The sequence below is a fragment of the Aulonocara sp. 'chitande type north' Nkhata Bay genome, linkage group LG14, assembly GCF_057382095.1.
Source record: "Aulonocara sp. 'chitande type north' Nkhata Bay isolate Kocher_YH1m ecotype deep benthic linkage group LG14, A_spYH_male_GT1.1, whole genome shotgun sequence".
NCBI lineage: Eukaryota > Metazoa > Chordata > Actinopteri > Cichliformes > Cichlidae > Aulonocara > Aulonocara sp. 'chitande type north' Nkhata Bay.
The window spans coordinates 14,657,071-14,674,143 of NC_141357.1; the positions used below are offsets into that span (position 1 = coordinate 14,657,071).

General features: G+C 39.0%; 1 protein-coding gene across 7 annotated transcripts in view; it reads right to left on the reverse strand.

Annotated features, from left to right (window-relative positions):
- Positions 1-16,064, reverse strand: part of zbbx (zinc finger, B-box domain containing) — a 73,252-nt gene extending 57,188 nt beyond the window's left edge. For 5 of the 7 annotated variants that reach the window (XR_015124633.1, XM_086261106.1, XM_086261105.1 and 2 more), the window contains exons 1-6: positions 15,916-16,064; positions 14,101-14,234; positions 13,501-13,614; positions 3,379-3,481; positions 2,654-2,705; positions 1,911-2,011 (exon numbers count right to left, since the gene is read on the reverse strand). Coding sequence is in view for 5 of the 7 variants with exons in the window: in XM_086261106.1 (XP_086117232.1) it covers positions 1,911-2,011; positions 2,654-2,705; positions 3,379-3,481; positions 13,501-13,614; positions 14,101-14,165 (435 nt within the window). In the remaining 2 variants the exon portion in view is untranslated. Of the gene's footprint in view, positions 1-14; positions 158-1,910; positions 2,012-2,653; positions 2,706-3,378; positions 3,482-13,500; positions 13,615-14,100; positions 14,235-15,915 lie in introns of those variants that run through there. The other 2 variants (XM_086261107.1, XM_086261108.1) reach the window with 2 other exon arrangements.
- Positions 16,065-17,073: the final 1,009 nt, after the last annotated feature.

A 17,073-nucleotide genomic window follows, 5' to 3' on the forward strand; every position in this document is an offset into this window, starting at 1 on the left:
GTGTACACGCAAACCTGCAGCTGCGACATTGCCCTTTAATGGTCCCATAAAGCAGGGCCTCATTTCCCCTCTCAGGCCTGAGGATAAATTACAACCACTCCTCTGGGACTAGGCATCCCTATCAGACTGCAAGCAGCATATCACTGCACTCTTCCTACTACACAGGGAGAAATGAGGTAGCTTTTTTTTTTTTCTTCTTTGCCTGGATGACTCTGGAATAAAGCATGAGGCTAGGTGTGCAGTGTGTGTTGCACATGAGATTTCAGCATTTTTATTACAATGAGTCATTTTTTATTTTTTTTTTTTTTTAAAAAGAAAGAAAAAAGGACAGATGTGTGATTGTGCGTTTATGAGTGCATATGTGAGTGTGTGAGCATTTGTGTGCATAAGTGCAGTTCCAGACAGAATGGCACAGACAGTTGTAACGCTTCCCATTATTGCCATCATTATAGGGTACGAGGGCTATCCAAAATGTGTGTGCGCATGAGGGTATTGTGTGTATTTGTGGATGCATTTAGCCTATGTGCTTGCCCAGACTACCATAAGCACAACCATTAAGCCCATAACTATGGGACACTGGGGGCATCCGGCCCTTCATTGGACAGTTCAGAGCCATCATCATCATCAAACGCACTATCAAGCAAATCACATCACATTATATTTTAACACACTGTGTGTGCTGCACTTAAATAAGTTATTCCACAACAAAAAGGGGGGAAAATTGTAGATGTCAGCTCAATCAGTTCAACCCCTGCCTCTCCTTCAATTCCTCTTTAAGTCTCCCTCGCTCTTACCATCATTGTTCTTGTTCTCGTTCTCATAGAAGCATCACTTATTCAATACTAAAGTCTGCTGGCTTCATAGTGAAACACAGAATAGGATTTACACAGGGAGCTGAGGATTTAGGAGGTGGGAGCAACTGGTCATCAAACATGCATTACTCAGCTCAGTCCATTACACACACACACACACACACACACACACACACACACACACACACACACACACACACACACACACACACACACACACACAGACGGCTTCATTTCTCTCCTTCTCCCTCTTATTCACACATACAGTTTCAGGCCGTCATCCCTCCTCCTGAGCAGCAGTGGATGAAGAGCGAGAAAGAATAAACAATGGTGCCCTCAGAGGTCTCAAGTATCGATGAATGGATCCAACTAAACTGTTATCAGTGCAAACACAAACACACAGATAGACCAACAGATTGGACAGTTGAGGCACAGCGAGAGAGAGGAAGGCAGAAGAAAGAAAAAGACAGACATGAATAAGCGAGTGCAGAAAGAAAGAGAGAAACAGGTCAGAATATGGCAGATGGAAAAACTGAAAAGGAGGAGTGACGAGAAAACACGAGGAAGAAAGAAGGATGGGTAAACACATAATGACAAAAGAGGGAGGTGAGCAGGTGAAAATGAGCATCTGAATGACAGACGAGCTAACAGCTGATGCAGGAAGAAGAGAAACAAATCTATATAATAACTGCAGTAAGATATATGGGTGAGAAGAGGGGACTCCAAAGAAAAATGAAAGGGGGGGGACTGAAAATATGACATTCAACATTTAAACTTTGAAAACAGATCAAGTGAATTGGCTCCTAGTGCTGCACGTGTAAGTGTTTGGTGTGTGTGTGTGTGTGTGTGTGTGTGTGTGTGTGTGTGTGTGTGTGTGTATGTGTGTGTGTGCCTGCCTTATTAACACACAAAACCTTTACCTGAATCCAATGAGAAAGGGCAAAATCACTTGGCAATTAGTAAAATCTGATCTTTCAAACACACAATTTTTGCTTTGTGACAGAGCCAAACAAACCCTGCATCCATGACAGTTAAAGTGACTTTTGCCATACAGTGTTGTTTGCATTTGTTCAGGTGTGACAGTTTTTGCGTGCATACTATTCCAGCAGTCTTGACTTCACATTGTCCACATACTGTTCCCCTCAGTCTGCTTTTTCTTGCCGTCTGGGTAGGAAGTGGAGGTGGTGGTTGAGGCGGGGCTAAAAAGAGCAAGTGCACTGTTATTAACTCTTGGTAAGGGTATTTAATTTAATATTCCTGACATTTAAGGGATATTATGCAACTGACGACCATGACCAACAGAAAAACACAGAGAGATACAGTTTAGCATGTACAGCAAAGTTTTACACAAGTATCAAAAGTGCGTCTGTTATTGGTGCAAAAAGTTGTTAAAGCAGTTAGCCTGCTTGTACAACTAGTTCACACACTGCTGTGAAATGTAACAACAAAACCAAAGGTTATATTGCCTGTTACAACATATTGTGCACACCAAAGACAGTCCTTTAAAACGTTTTCTTAGCTGTTTATAATTAATACATGACGCAGAGACATTTAACTATTGCGCCTCATGATTTTCTTTCCATCATGTTTAACATAAGTATGCCAAAGCTAAACATTTGTTAGACAGATCAGTGTTTAACGGAAAAACTCCAGAGTTTGGTACCTGCCTTTTCAAGTATCCCTCGTACTGAACTAACTGTGAAGAATGCTCTTGCATATTAACGTCCAATTGGACGGTAGAAGGAAGTTCAATATAGTGCCAAGAGTACGCCTGCATGTCAAGCCTACCTGGTGCAGATATTTTACTTCTGAAACTCAAGTTGTGACTGTAAACTTCTCACCTGTCAGTTCTTCATCCTTCAGCACTCGGATCTTCAGTTTACCTGCTGACAGCTGTTGAGGCAGCATAGAGAAACAAATCAGCTCTCAGTTTACCAACAATCCTACGCAGTGTTCAGTTTTGTGTGTATTTGTAGGTATAAACTACTGTATGTTCATACAGTAGTATGCAGCGTTAGTGTTTACATTGCTGTATTTTATAATGTGTGAGCAAATAAATTAATAAGTTACCTCATTACTCTGCTGTTGAGAACTGACTTGAACACAGTGTCTTTGTCCAGAAACCAAGTTTCCACATTAGTATTAGGAATATCAGTCTAGATTATGGTTACTGCCTCTAGCATCTCTTTTTTCCCCAGACGTGTTCCACAACCACACTCTTTTACAGCTGAACAATTAAAAGTGGCTTTAAAATTTGGAGAAGACTGTTTTTCTGCTTTAGATTTAAAGACATCTGCATTGCAGCCCAAAGATCTAGCGTACATCCCAAATACACATGAAAACAGGATTCAAGACACATTCATAATCCTAACGTCACAAACTGAAAAACAGCTTTTGGACAATAATGCTTATACTGTATGTTAGTTTTCAGCTGTAATTAGCATGCAAACAAATGTGGCATGATGTTTAAGAGTTAAATGTGTTTTATTCTGTCACTCTAACTCACATAGGAAAAATTAGAATGAAAATTAAAGACATATAAATATATTTTTTATCTTGACGGTACCTTTTGGAGCTTGCTCTCTTTGTCTTTCTTGGAGCCATATGAGAGAGAATTGCTTGTCATGGAACCACATTCTCCAGATGCCCATTTAATCCTTTGTGAATGTCTTAACAGAGGGAGAGGTCGATTTTTCTTTGTAAATCAAACAATCCTATTAATTTGACCATGCATATCTCATCAACAGTTACATAGCACTGATTTCTCAAAAATGACAGAAAAAAACTGCCTGAATCCTTGATTTGTCTTGTTTATGCTTTATATCCAAAAAGACAGACTCTGATGACATTTGTTCTACACAAGATCTGTGTCTGCAGCTGAAAAGTAAAATCCAACAGAAATTCCCTTATGCAGTGTCTTGGGGATTCGGTATACCTGTTCATGCAGCATAGAGTAAATACCAATAAGTAACAATGAATGCACAGATATCTTTACATGTGCAAATTTACTTTAAAAGAAGTCTGAACACCGTTCTCAGATTGTATTATACCTGATTCGATTTCACAGAAACAACTGACACATCTTGCTATTCCTGTATTTTTATCAAGGTGGATGTGAACAGCAGGCTGGATGTAACAACACTCAAAGCTAATGTATTTTAATCTGTTGAAGTTTCCCCATGGGGCGTGAGTATTTAATAATATTGTCAGGCATTAAGATGAGAAGAAATGTAGAAAAAAATGTCAGCAAAATACGGAAAAGGGTATAAAACCTGAAGTTGCAGATTAGTTTTATTCAATTTTAAAAATTTTATATTTTAAGAATCTTTTTTTATTTTTAGAGAGAAAGAGAAAGTAGTGGCTCATGCCTCATGCTTGGCTTTATATTGCATGATTTGGTCAAATGCAAAAGGATATTTGCCTACAATATTACAGCACAGAAGGAAGTTTAATGAATGAATTCATGAATAAATAAATGTTACATTATGTGTATAAGCTTATTTCAGCCATCTTCCGCTAGTAAGCTGGGGAAGGCGGCTTAACCAGATGCTACTTGCAGGCACTGTGTATCAGGTCACACTGTGGGAAGCTGTGCATTTGGATTTTTGTGTGCCTCTCAGTGTGTGTGTGTGTGTGTGTGAGAGTGAGAGAGAGAGAGAGAGTGTGTGTGTGCGCATGACCAAGGGTTGAGGGCATGAGGCAGTTGTGCGTGTGGTGCACAGAGTTTTTATAAAAGTGTCTGTTGGGTGCTGCAGCTCACAGCTTCCGGGAAAAAGCTGTTTCTGGCGTTGGAAGTTCTGGATCTCAAAATGTGAAACCTCTTGTGTAACGGGAGGGGGTTGAAGAGGTTGTGGAAAGTAAAGCCATTGTTGCATCTTTTTTTGTGAATGGCTATAACATGGCAGCCCCAGGTTAGATTCTCAAGCTACTCTCTCACCCCATGGAGCCAAGTAGATTCTCTTTTCTTTTTTCCCCCCAAAGTGTATACTTTTTCCTTCTGTCCAGGTAAAATCAAAACGATGTAGAGTGCAGATTACATTCTTTAGGGATCAGTTAGGTTCATATGCAAACTGGAGGGAGCTGAGCTTGATTTTATCTCGCTTTAGGCAATTCATGACAGCTGAAGTCAGTACTATTGGGTAGTAATCATTCAGACACGTCACCAGTGAATTCTTGAATGATAGCTGTGGACATAAGGGTGAGCCTGCACAGGGAGATGTTAAGATTGTTAGCACATCCTCCAGCTGGTTTGTGCATTCCCATAGACCACAAAATAGAATGTCTTCACCACCCATTGCCTTGTGATGCTTCACTTCATCTGTGATTAGGCAGGGGGCCTGTTCATCTTTCTGCGATGATGAGATAATCACAGTATGTATGAAGGTTTCTGGGTCTATAAGAGAGGATTCTATGGCTGTTGTAATTTTGCAAGGTTGGCTGGTGGTTGGCTGCGTTTCTTATTGATATAATTTTTTCTGTTTATAGATACATGTAATTTTTCTATCATGTGTAATAATCTACTTTCCTCCTTTTCTCAGGTGCGTGTCTTAGCTACATACAGTGAAACTGAGCAACTTTGCTATTCTTATCAATACTTAGTCTAATAAATTGTGGTTCAAACATATATACAAATAACAAAGCAAGGAAGTCACTGCTATGACTGCTAGCAGCTATTAATGGCTGAGGAAGTGCATACAATTAAACAGGGATGTTTTTCTTTGTTCAAACAAAGTGAATACACAGTTTTAATCATTGAGGAAAAAAATGCCATTTGTCTATCCACAGGTAGAATTTGTCTTGCTTATCACCAAAAATTAGTAGTCTTAATTTATTACCTGTGTAAAGGCACTGTCCCTTATTTTCAATAAGTAAGTGCACATCTGCTATAAGCAAATGTGACATTGCCTCCACAAATTTAGTAGAGGGTCATGGTATCTGTATATTCCTTAGTATCAATACTAAAGTGGCTGTAAAACTAAACATGTTCCAGCATTCTTAAAGCAGTTGGGTAGTGTTTCTAGGGCTCTCTCAGACTTCCCTACAATTCTCTGGCAGATATGTCTATTTCAGAACTGCAGTGTAAGACAAATGAACATTTATGAACTTACGATATATGTCATCGCCATACACAGTGCTGTGAACAAAATCTATTGTCTTGTCTCCTTTAGTTGCAAAATTCACATGCTGGGATCACATAACATGAAAGGTTACAAGTTTTTGCACACAAGCATGGACACAGTTGCAAATACAAAATTAAAAATGAGCACGTGTGTTCATACAGATGCACATAAGCATGTGGATACAGTTTACATACACACACTAACAGGACACGCCTGTCAGTTTGAGAAAGTGAAGAAAAGAGGGATCCTCATTTAGATGTGAGTTATTCATGCTCATGTTGTTGAATTATTTATGCTATTTATGCTATTGTGATGTCAGGCTGTCTTTGAAAGAAGTTTATTTTGGATTGAGCTGGCAGCCTGTCAAGGCACAGGAAGTCAGAGTCTGAAAATATATGTGCGTGTGATGGCAAGAGTTGCCAGCAACCCTGATGCCGTTGCTGTGCTGTGCTGACACTGAGGGTAGGCGTCAGGTAATCATCCTCAAGACATCACCTAGGCAACTGGACTGTCGCTAAGGGAGACAGTTGAGGCACACCCCTGTCAGTGCAGGATGACAGGGTGTCCCCTTCAGGACAATCAACCTGAGAGAAACAAGTGTGTGTGTGTGTGTGTGTGTGTGTGTGTGTGTGAGAGAGAGAGAGAGAGAGAGAGAGAGAGAGAGAGAGAGAGAGAGAGAGAGAGAGAGAGAGAGAGAGCAAAGCTAAAGCTATCTAATTCACACAGAGAAACTGAACTAAACCTGGAAGAACACACTTCAAAATAATAATAGTATAACACAGTTTCAGAAGCAACCCAACTCAAGTCTTGTAGCTAACAGATTAATTGTTTGTTTGCTTGCTTGTTGCTTGGCCAGTCCTCACTCTTCTAAATACCTTCAGAGTTGTTTGAAGATAAGAACGTCATAAAGGTTAGGTTAAGCTGTAAAATTTAGGGTTAGTTCAATTTAATTAAGATGATTCTGGGGAAAATAGACTGACATATACTCAAACACACCCAGCTATCACCTTTATCTGACCCATCTCAGCCAAAGTGAGAAATGACAACATATGTGCCCCTCTTGCACACACATACATGTGGGGCAAACTCTCTTTGAAGTCCAATGCCAAAGTAATTGTGTGACATGAGAGAACAGAGAGAGAGAAAAAGAAAGAAATAATGGATTTCAGCCCGGGATGAGTAGTATCAGGTCAGGAGGTCAATGCACATGTACGTATCACACAAACTGGGGAGCCAAATGAAACAAAAAAGAAAAGAGATAAAAGACGGAGAGACAACATAATGGAATAGGCAGCAGATAGGGCGAGAAGCAGAGCAAAGAGAGAGCGGAGGAAACCGGAAAAAAGAAACCTCAACCATACTTTTAGATAAGATGAGAGCTTGTGTCTGTGAGCCGTACGGCCTAAAGACAAAGCTACATTAAATCTGTGGCTCGGGCAGGCCACAACAGAGAATGATGTACTACGTTTGCCCCAAGCTGCTGCTCTGGCTTTATTATCGCCTGTGTACCCTTCACAAACTGATTATACCACACCTCCTCTCAGCAAACTGAATTTGTTCGCCTATTCTCTGGGTGCATACAAGAGAGAAAAAGGGAGCAAGCGAGAAAGAGAAAGAGAGAGAGAGAGTAGGAAGACTCTGAGACAAAGATGAACAATTCATCTACTCCTGGAGCTTTGCGATCTAACAGACAGAGAGAGAAAAACAGAGTTACAAATAAATCACAGCTTGATATCTATAATAAAGTGTTGTCAAAGATACACTTGGATGTTTTGGTGGAAAAAAAAGGGGGGGGGGGAAAGACAGGTAAGGAAGGAAGTTGGGAAAATTCGGGTAACCTTCACATCATACCTGAAAACAACTAATTAAACAAATTAGCCAAACCCATCTTTGTCTGCGTTCTGCTTTATGTCAGTGAGAGACAAACTAATGAGAAACCATTTCATCTTTTTCATTAGAGGTGCACTAATTAATTGATTCAAATTGTCAAGCTGGGTCTCACATCGAAGCCACTGCTGTATCATTGCACACAGCTTTCAGAGAAAAAGTAGGAGGGAAATAAAGTTAAATTAATGTGACGTTCAATCATAAAAACTGAGCGGGAAATGACTGTGTTTCACTGTAGTACTCAATAAAGGCACTTATTAAATGACTGTTAGTCTACAGTAATGTTTTTTCAAAAACTTCTACAAACCTCTGCTTGTCGAGACTGCAGACTAACAGACGGCTTATAGTTTTTTCACCCATCAAAAAAAACCAAAAAAACTCTACACTACACACTAGAGATACTAATTACCATGAAAAACCTTGCTATCGGCTTAGGTACCTATTTACTACTGATACCAACAGTGTCATCTTTGCCTCCTCCATCTGAAACACAAATATATACAGCAGTGCTGCAGACAGGCAGGCACACAGCCACTCCCCTCACTAGTAGTTGAAGTAGTGATGTTCACAACATTGACAAACAGTGTCGGAGGAATTTCATTGGGGTCAGTGAAGCTCCTATTGAAATATTTAACAGACAGCATTAACTTTCGCCGTTTAACTATTAGCACCTGACAGTCAGATTACCCGTCTCTTAATTTAACATTAAGGTAGCGGTTAATAATGAAATGGTAACATTAATGTGGCAGCTAGGCAGCACATGTTATCAGACACAAGTATTAGTGTCTAAAAAATACTTGTGGGGTGATCGTGGCTCAAGAGTTGGGTGTTCGTCTTGTAATCGGAAGGTTGCCGGTTCGAGCCCCGGCTCGGACAGTCTCGGTCGTTGTGTCCTTGGGCAAGACACTTCACCTACCGCCTACTGGTGTTGGCCAGAGGGGCCGATGGCGCAATATGGCAGCCTCGCCTCTGTCAGTCTGCCCCAGGGCAGCTGTGGCTACAACTGTAGTTTGCCTTCACCAGTGTATGAATGTGAGAGTGACTGAATGTATTGTAAAGTGCTTTGAGGGGTCCCGAAAAGCACTATATAAATGCAATCCATTATTATTAAAAAAATGTTATGTTTCTCTTATAACCCAGACTGAAGCTCAGAAAAGTCTACCAGCCACAGGACAGAAACAGTGGGAGTCTACCTTACTAACTCTGTTTGATCAGCAATGAAATATGGTGCCAAGTCATGAGAAGCACAGAAAACAAACAGACCTGTAGGTGAATACATTTACATGGGCCAGGATTTATATTTATTTTATTTTATTTTATTACTACTTTTTTTTGATACTTTTTTTCTCCATAGTATCAAAATGCCTTTTCTTAGGTATCGTTATTGAGTTTGAAATGCTAGTATCATGACAACCTTATACAGTGCATCAAGGAACCTGGGTTCTGTGACCAATATATGGTAAGAAAATTAACTTTCTAACTGATCCTAAGTGGCAGAGTTCTTGCTTCCCATCGTTTCCAGTATACAAAAGCCAAAGGTGATCAGAACAAAGGTGTTTTACTCTAACAACAGGAGTCAGCACAGAGAAAACTGCTTAATGGAACCCCTGCACAAGGACAACACATTGCAAATAATTGCTAATCATCAGTGGTCTTTCTGAAAATTAACTACTTCCGATCTAAATTAAAATTAGAAAATATGTCTGAATATTATGTTTTTTAAAGAGATCATGAGATACCTCTAAACAAAGACACCCAGAATAAACTATTCATTTTCACACTATAGTTAGGCAAGCAGTTGCTCTCCTACCTTCACACTATTCCCCATACAATAAACAACCTCTTACTTCATGTACTTTTTTACAGCTTGCTCACACACAAATCAAAAATCTTTCTGAACTTACTTATAGAGTATGCTGTAATATGTCAGAAGCACAGAGCTTGAACAGAATTTTTGTGGCACAGTTGTGTGTCTGATTAAGGAACACAAACCAGAAAGTACAAAAAAAACCAAGAAAAAAGAAAGGGATAAAAGAAAGAGAAAAGTCTGTAATCCACAGTGTTGAAACACATGAATAACATTATTTATAGCCGGCCAGGTATCAGAAACACACCCAAGCTGACGCTCGCACATCTTGTTGTATCCTAGGGCTGGTGGAGTGGTAAATGTTGCAGTATTTCAGCCTGACAGAAAACACTGTGTTTATGTGCTTATCATTTGAAAAGCCTGGGCAAGAGGGCCCTCTTCCCATACTGATAGCTTCTTAATTAGACCTAGACTTCCAGTAAGAAAAAAAAAACAAAAAAAAAAAACCATGCAACACCTTTCCTGAAGCGATAAACACGTTGCACTTCCAGGTGGTGATGTATGAATCAAACCAATAGCAATCCATCATGAGAAATGAGTGCCTCTCGCCATACTCTTAATCACTGATAGTGTAATTAGCTCTGCTGCTTTTTAAGTGTATTTTCACATGTGTGTGTGTGTGTATAGTTTTTGAGTGGATATTATTTAAAGGATTCAGTGCATAAAATCCATATTTTGCTCTCACTAGGGCTTTCCCTGAGCTGTATAATATACTAATAATATTACACGGTTCTCCATAACTATACATCGGTAACACAACTGAGAGGTATTAATGAACATCTCATTAATATCCAGTGTTTGTTTTCAGGCTATAAATTAATTTTCTGTTCATAAAAGTAGGAATGGCTCACAATAATGAGCCAGGTATGTACAGTATATATAATTTAAAGGTGTTTGTGTGACTAAAAAGGTCTCGTTGTCAAGAACACATGAATAACATTATAACCAAACTCAGCTGGATTTTTGGTAAATAAAAAATCTAGAATATTTAGGTTTTAAATGTTTAAAGGTATTATGCAACATTCAGAACCAATGGATGTTGCACTAGAGAAGAATCTCACACCAAAACAAAGTGAAGCAAAACAAAAATAGTCAAACTGAAGCCTTTTAGCAGCTCACAGGGCTCTCGATCTTAAAAGCCCAGACCAATGTTGACTCTGCTTTTATCTCTTTCTTTGTTGGAAGACTTTTTAGCCAAAAATTGTGATTTCCTGTGTCTAGCGAGATCTGAGTTGCCTTCGATGGGAATACAACTGTACACTTACATCTCATTTTTAAGAGAGACTGTGACTTTGGTAAACCAATACTGAAAATTAAACCCTATAAACAAAAAACCTCAAACAAAATATATTTAATTATCATCTATATAAACCTGATATTTTGGAGCTCTTTTTTTTTCTTTTAACATGACAGATAATAACTTAGCATTTCTGACTAGCAGGCAGCTGCTTCCATCTCTTTAAAGAGTGATTTTCAGAGACACTAAAGTTCTTTTTCACTGTTACCACTTTCTCACTGCCCTGTCCAATTAAAATTAAATAAGAATATAAGAAACTTATTTATAGAAAGAAATGAAAGGGTGCAAATAGCGTTGTATATGCTGCCAGTGACTCTCTATATCCACTTTCAGTTAATCTAAGTAGTTGTGACAGTTAATGACATGGTGGAAACAAATATAGACCTAACTAAAAATATTACATAAATAATGGGTTCAACAACATCCCATCAAGATAAATCCATCAAGGACAGACAACATCAGGACTTTGATTATAATCAAAGTAAGGCGAAAATATAAATGGGGCTAATGGCCAGTGATTTATCTCTTTCAAAGCTAATTTTAACATCAAAAATGTTCCCACTGTATTTTTTTCTCCTTCATTTTACTGTTGCTCATTCTTATGTCTTGTGCATCGTCTCTCTGATGTCGGGAATGTGAACCAGCAAAGGTTGCTCCACTGACCTTTTGCATGGGCATGAGCTAACTTCATCTATGACTGGCTTTTTCAGTTCCCTGACTGCTTCTTTATTCCTTCCATGGCAACCTTTTCTTGACCTTTATAGTTAGAGAAGTCGCAGACCTCCCACTCTCTCATTTGGTGTCTACCTCTATCTGTCTCTATTACTCAGTGTCTCTACTTTCTGTGTTGCCTGCTCTTTTACAGCTGCTGCAACTTCTCTGCCTCTTGCACTACCTCATGTCTCTCCATTAGTCACCTGCTGTGTCTACGAAGTTGCTATATTTATTCCCCTTTTTCTAGTTTCCCTCTTCCATTTTTTCAGGATGCTTTCTTGTGACATTTTGACATTTTTACACTTTTGCTTTTATTGCATAGTGGCAGTGGAGATAGACAGCAAGTGTGGGAAAAAGTGCAGGGGAATGACATGCAGTCGAGTTGAACTGGTGCATTTTTCACATATGCTCCAACCATTTCACTATCTAATCTCTGCATTCCCTTTGTGCCCTCATCCTGACTCTGTAAATCTTACCCAATATAAGTTAAGAAAGTTGCCATCCCAAAAATAAAATACTGGCATCCACCAGTGCTACCCCTCAGCCTACTAGTGGATACACCTATGGTGTCAATTCCAAAAGCTTTAGGTCAAGGTCACTGAGATTCAAACTCATCTAACATTTTCAGTACATACACCTAAGTTATGTACTGAAAGCTATTTCGCCAAATAAATTTAGCACCATCTTTGATATATAGCTGTTTCACATCCACATAGCTGACAGGAGATTTTATTGATGTTTTGTCTGTGTTTTACTCAAGGTTTCGTTGTACTACTGGTCACTTTGTTAGAAAGAAAAGAAAAAATATATTTTCAGTTATATGAGTAAATAATAGCATGTGAAAAATACTCAGTCCTCTTTTTTTATGTATACCTTTTGAACTACTTGTTAATGCAAATAATGCAATCTAATCATTTAAGCATGTAGATATGGTCAAGACAACCTGTTGAAGTTCAAACTGAGCATGAGAATGAGGAAAAGAGATGCTTTAAGTAACTGGGATTTTCCCACACATCCATTTTCGGGGTTTACAAAGAATTGTCCAAAAAAAGAGAAAATATCCAATTGGCAGCAGTTCGCTGGGAAAAAATTCCTTGTTGATGTCAGAGGTCCAAGCAGAATGACTAGACTGCTTTGATCTGATGGGATGAACTCAAATAACCACTTGTTACAACTAAAGTATGCGGAACAGCATCTCTGAACACATAACACATAGGACCTTGAAGCAGATGGGATACAGCTGCAGAAAACCACACTGGGTGGCATTCCCATTCCAATTCCAAACTGTAAACCATTATCTAGTTTTACGAGTCTCAACTACTTCTGCAACATTCGTAATAGTGTGGGCCATATTTGTACCTAATAATATGGCTAGAGGACTTTTCAAGACTAAATGTGAATGGAACCAGGCTGCCGTAGTACTTGTTACAATAATGTGTTAAATTGCTAAATGGGATGATGAATGAAGGTTGTTCATGTGGTTTCCCATAGTTATTTATTTATTTATTCACCTTTATCTAAACAGCTGAAAACACCCAGAAAAAAACCTATGTCAAGTAAAGAAAATACTCCACAGACAACATAAGGAGAAGTCTCTCTTCAGTAAGCTGAAACTTGATTCAGGAAAACAAAATTCCCTCTTCTGTGTTTTGTGCTACAGCTCATGCTTATTCACTACACTATCTTCCGTCCCCCTCTCTCGACCTCTCCTGTGTTTTCCCCGGCGTCTCACTTGCATTTTCACTTTTCGATTTCTCCAAATCACTGCTCTTCTAGGATACAGACTGTAACATTAATACTCACCCTCTTTCCGCCTTCTCTTTACTGATGCTGTCTTTTAGCCGTTGCAGTTTCTCCTCTATCTCCCTGCTCTCACTGGCCAGAGTCGTGGTCTCCATTTGCAATTCTTGCAAGTTCCTATGTTAACACAAACACACCCACATATAAGCAATCAATTAACAACAATCAATCATACAAAGGGCCTCCTCCGTCAGATTGGAGAGCAAGGCTTTCATCAATAACTTCAATTTATTTTCACCACTAGCAGATCTCTGAATAATCAATACATGCAATCAATTAGTTACTGGATCAGGGCATCACCAAGTCAGGCATTAATTTATTCAAGTAATTTATTCAATTACCGGTTGGCAAATGAGAAACTAGAGTAGGAGTATTGAGCAATATTAGTAAAAAACAGAGCAAAAAAAAAAAAGAATAGAGTCTACCAAGAAACACAGGCACCACCTCACAACAGTTACCTTGCTTGAAAGTCCATTTTGTGAAATAGCGATTCTCTGGATAGAATTTGAATGGTTACAGATGAAAATAGGATGGGAGCCAAGGAACAATAATGGGCTTCTACCGAATGCCTTAAATCACATCATTGATCTTATCTCATCTTACCTGGCATTGAGCTTGACCGATTTGGCCTTGTTGTTAGGAAGCACCACAAAGTCATTTAAATTCATGGCTCTTCTTTCTGGTGGCTCAGGTATTCTTCTCCAGTCTTTCGCTGTGCTTTTTACAAAGAGTCTCTGCTGCAATAAAAACCCACAGTAATGGCATAAAACTGGATCTCATGCAGGGCCCAAGTTAAATCACACACAGCCATAAATGAATACTGCCACGGTGGAATGAGCAAAATAGCAGGGATGCATAGGAAGTTAAAACAAGCAATCACGTATATTTAAATTGCATCTGACGGATCCAAATGGATGATAAATGGTTTGGGGGCAGTAAAAGACGACTAAGAAAATTAGCCGATAAGGCAGGTTTGATAAAAGCAATACAGCCACACCTGCTAGAAACTCAGTAGGTAGAAAAAGTAACATTAGACGAGCCATTTTGTTCAAGGTGGGTAGTCTCTTAGCGAAAACACTGACATTTCACAGGCAATTTTAAAAACATAATCGTATATCCATAGGGTAAAATTAGAACATTGATGAAAAGCCACAAACACACCTATCCCAGAACAGATGGTTTTTGGGGATTTGGGTTTTTGGGGGGTTTTTTTTTTTGCTTTTTCACTTGAAGCAAATTTGTAAAAGATTCAATGCCAGGAGGAGACACAAATCCCTTCAGGGTTGCATCAGGAAGGACATCGGGTGTAAAGATCTGCCACATAAAACATGTACAGTGGTTAGCACTGTTGCCTCACTGTGGCTGCAGTTAGTGGGGTTAGGTTAACTGGTGATTCTAAATTGACCATAGGCGTCAATATGTATGTGAGTGTGAATGGTTGTCTGTCTCTCTGTGTTAGTTCTGCGACAGGCTGGCGACCTGTCTAGGGTGTACCCTCCCTCTCACTCTTTAACAGCTGGGATAGGGTCCAGCCCCTACTCCTGTAATCCTGAGCCGGATAAGTGGAAAAGCATGGATATGTGAATGGATAAAACATGCAGTGACCTCTTGTAAATAAGGGAGCAACTGCAAGGAGCTATAACGAAGCTGAGTTAAATCAAACGCCCACTGAGGACACACCAGCACAATGATCCAATTTGCCTCCAGAGTATGGAGTGTATTCAGTGAATCCCACATCTGCCACAAACCAATGACATATGTTCACGGACAGACAAAATTAATTAACGTTAAATGTGATTTGACTGTAAATTCAATACCAATAATAATAATAGTAATAATAATAATAAAAAATAAATAAAAAGGTGTTGAACACTTCGCAAAAAATGTTGAAGTCATATAGGATTTTGACAGCAGGCGGGGTGGGAACAATCCAGTCACCATTACGAGGGTATGACGTATGCTCCTGTAAGCTCATGTTAGACAGCGACAGTTTTTACAAAGGGTTTAACAGAGAGTAGCTGGTCTAGAGAGAGACATTTGACTGGATGAAGCTAAATTTACTGTCTCCTCCGAGCCGTATAGTAAAGATGACACACACACGCACACACAGTAATGCATTTGTTCATACCACACATTTTCTCTTGTAGTGTCAGCAAAAGCGCAGGTGTACTAAATCCCATTAATTAGATTAGCTTCTGGTATTTTTCATGCTGGCTCACCGGAACAACTTACTGGGTCATTAATGGAACTCTTAATGTTTTTAATCCCCCCTGTGCTTTTCCTACGAGACAAAATGTCTACTGTGAGACCGGTTTATTTAATATTAAGACAGTAACCGTGAAGCTCATGTGGCATGTGACGGTAACTGTAGAACAGGCTAACTTAAACTTCACAGGCTGCTGAGAATATGAAACTTACCCAAATCGCTCCGCGGTTCTTTTTAGAGTAATCTGCTTCTGATAATTTATCAACCTTTTTTTTTTAGTTGTTAAGCCAAAAGGTCACATTTACATGACATTTATTGCAGGTTTTCGTCAGGAGCGCTTCTCTTCTGTAGTCGAAATGTTTCTGTTAGGTTACTATAGCAACTTACGCCTGTCTCGCGATAGGTTGACGGCGGGTGAGTTTCCTGGAGGCGCTTTTGCTCCGTATATCCGTGTTTGTTTGTGTTTTGGTTAACTTTTTCCCCGTTTGATATATTTAAAAAAAAATGAATTAGGCCGTGTGTATGTGCTTTTGTTTGTTCCGGGAATAAGCATTGGATTCAAAGGCAGCAAATTCCCCTATTGCTTTGATAATCATGGGTAGTGGGAATTCCCGTCTAATTAAAATCCTTAAAGCATCAAGATACAATTTTATAGCACTGATTAGAGCTTTGAACCCTCGTTATTTTTTTTTATTTTTTTTAGCTGACTTTGGAGTTGTCTTTAGTAATCCAAAGACGATGATGTTTAAATATTTCATGTTGACAAGCATTAGAGATCAGAAGCAAAATAATTTCCCATTAGCCCATAAGATAAATGTGCTGGGTTGAATTTGGTAAGACCAAAGTGAGGAATATAGTTTGTGTCCCCGCAAGAGTGCTTATTTGTAAGCAAGAAACATAAGTCACTATGTAGCCACTTATTACATTGCTACATGTAAAATACAAACCTGATGGAGTTCTAACATTACAATGTTACTAACAAGAAGGTTAAATGCCAGGTTAAAAACACGGAGTTTTAGTGCTTTTGCAACTTTAAAAATAGAGTACATATTACAGCATACATACCACAGGTAATATATGTGTAGCCTATAAAGGATCAGCAGCACCAACTGTGCATCAGAACAGAAAAATCTTGTATTAATAAAGTGAAATTCTACATGTGATGCGTCTGCCTTTTTAAAATAATAACTGTATTATTGATTGTCATTATCATTATATGCCTTTGAGATGCTCTTGCCCGTAACAGTACAGCCAGGCATTCATCCAGCCTCATTTGTATTCCAGGACAATAGAAAATATTTGACTCGTCTACAGCAAGCAATTCCTCCACCTTTACTTTTTCTTTTTTCCTTGCGTCTTTATCCTACCAT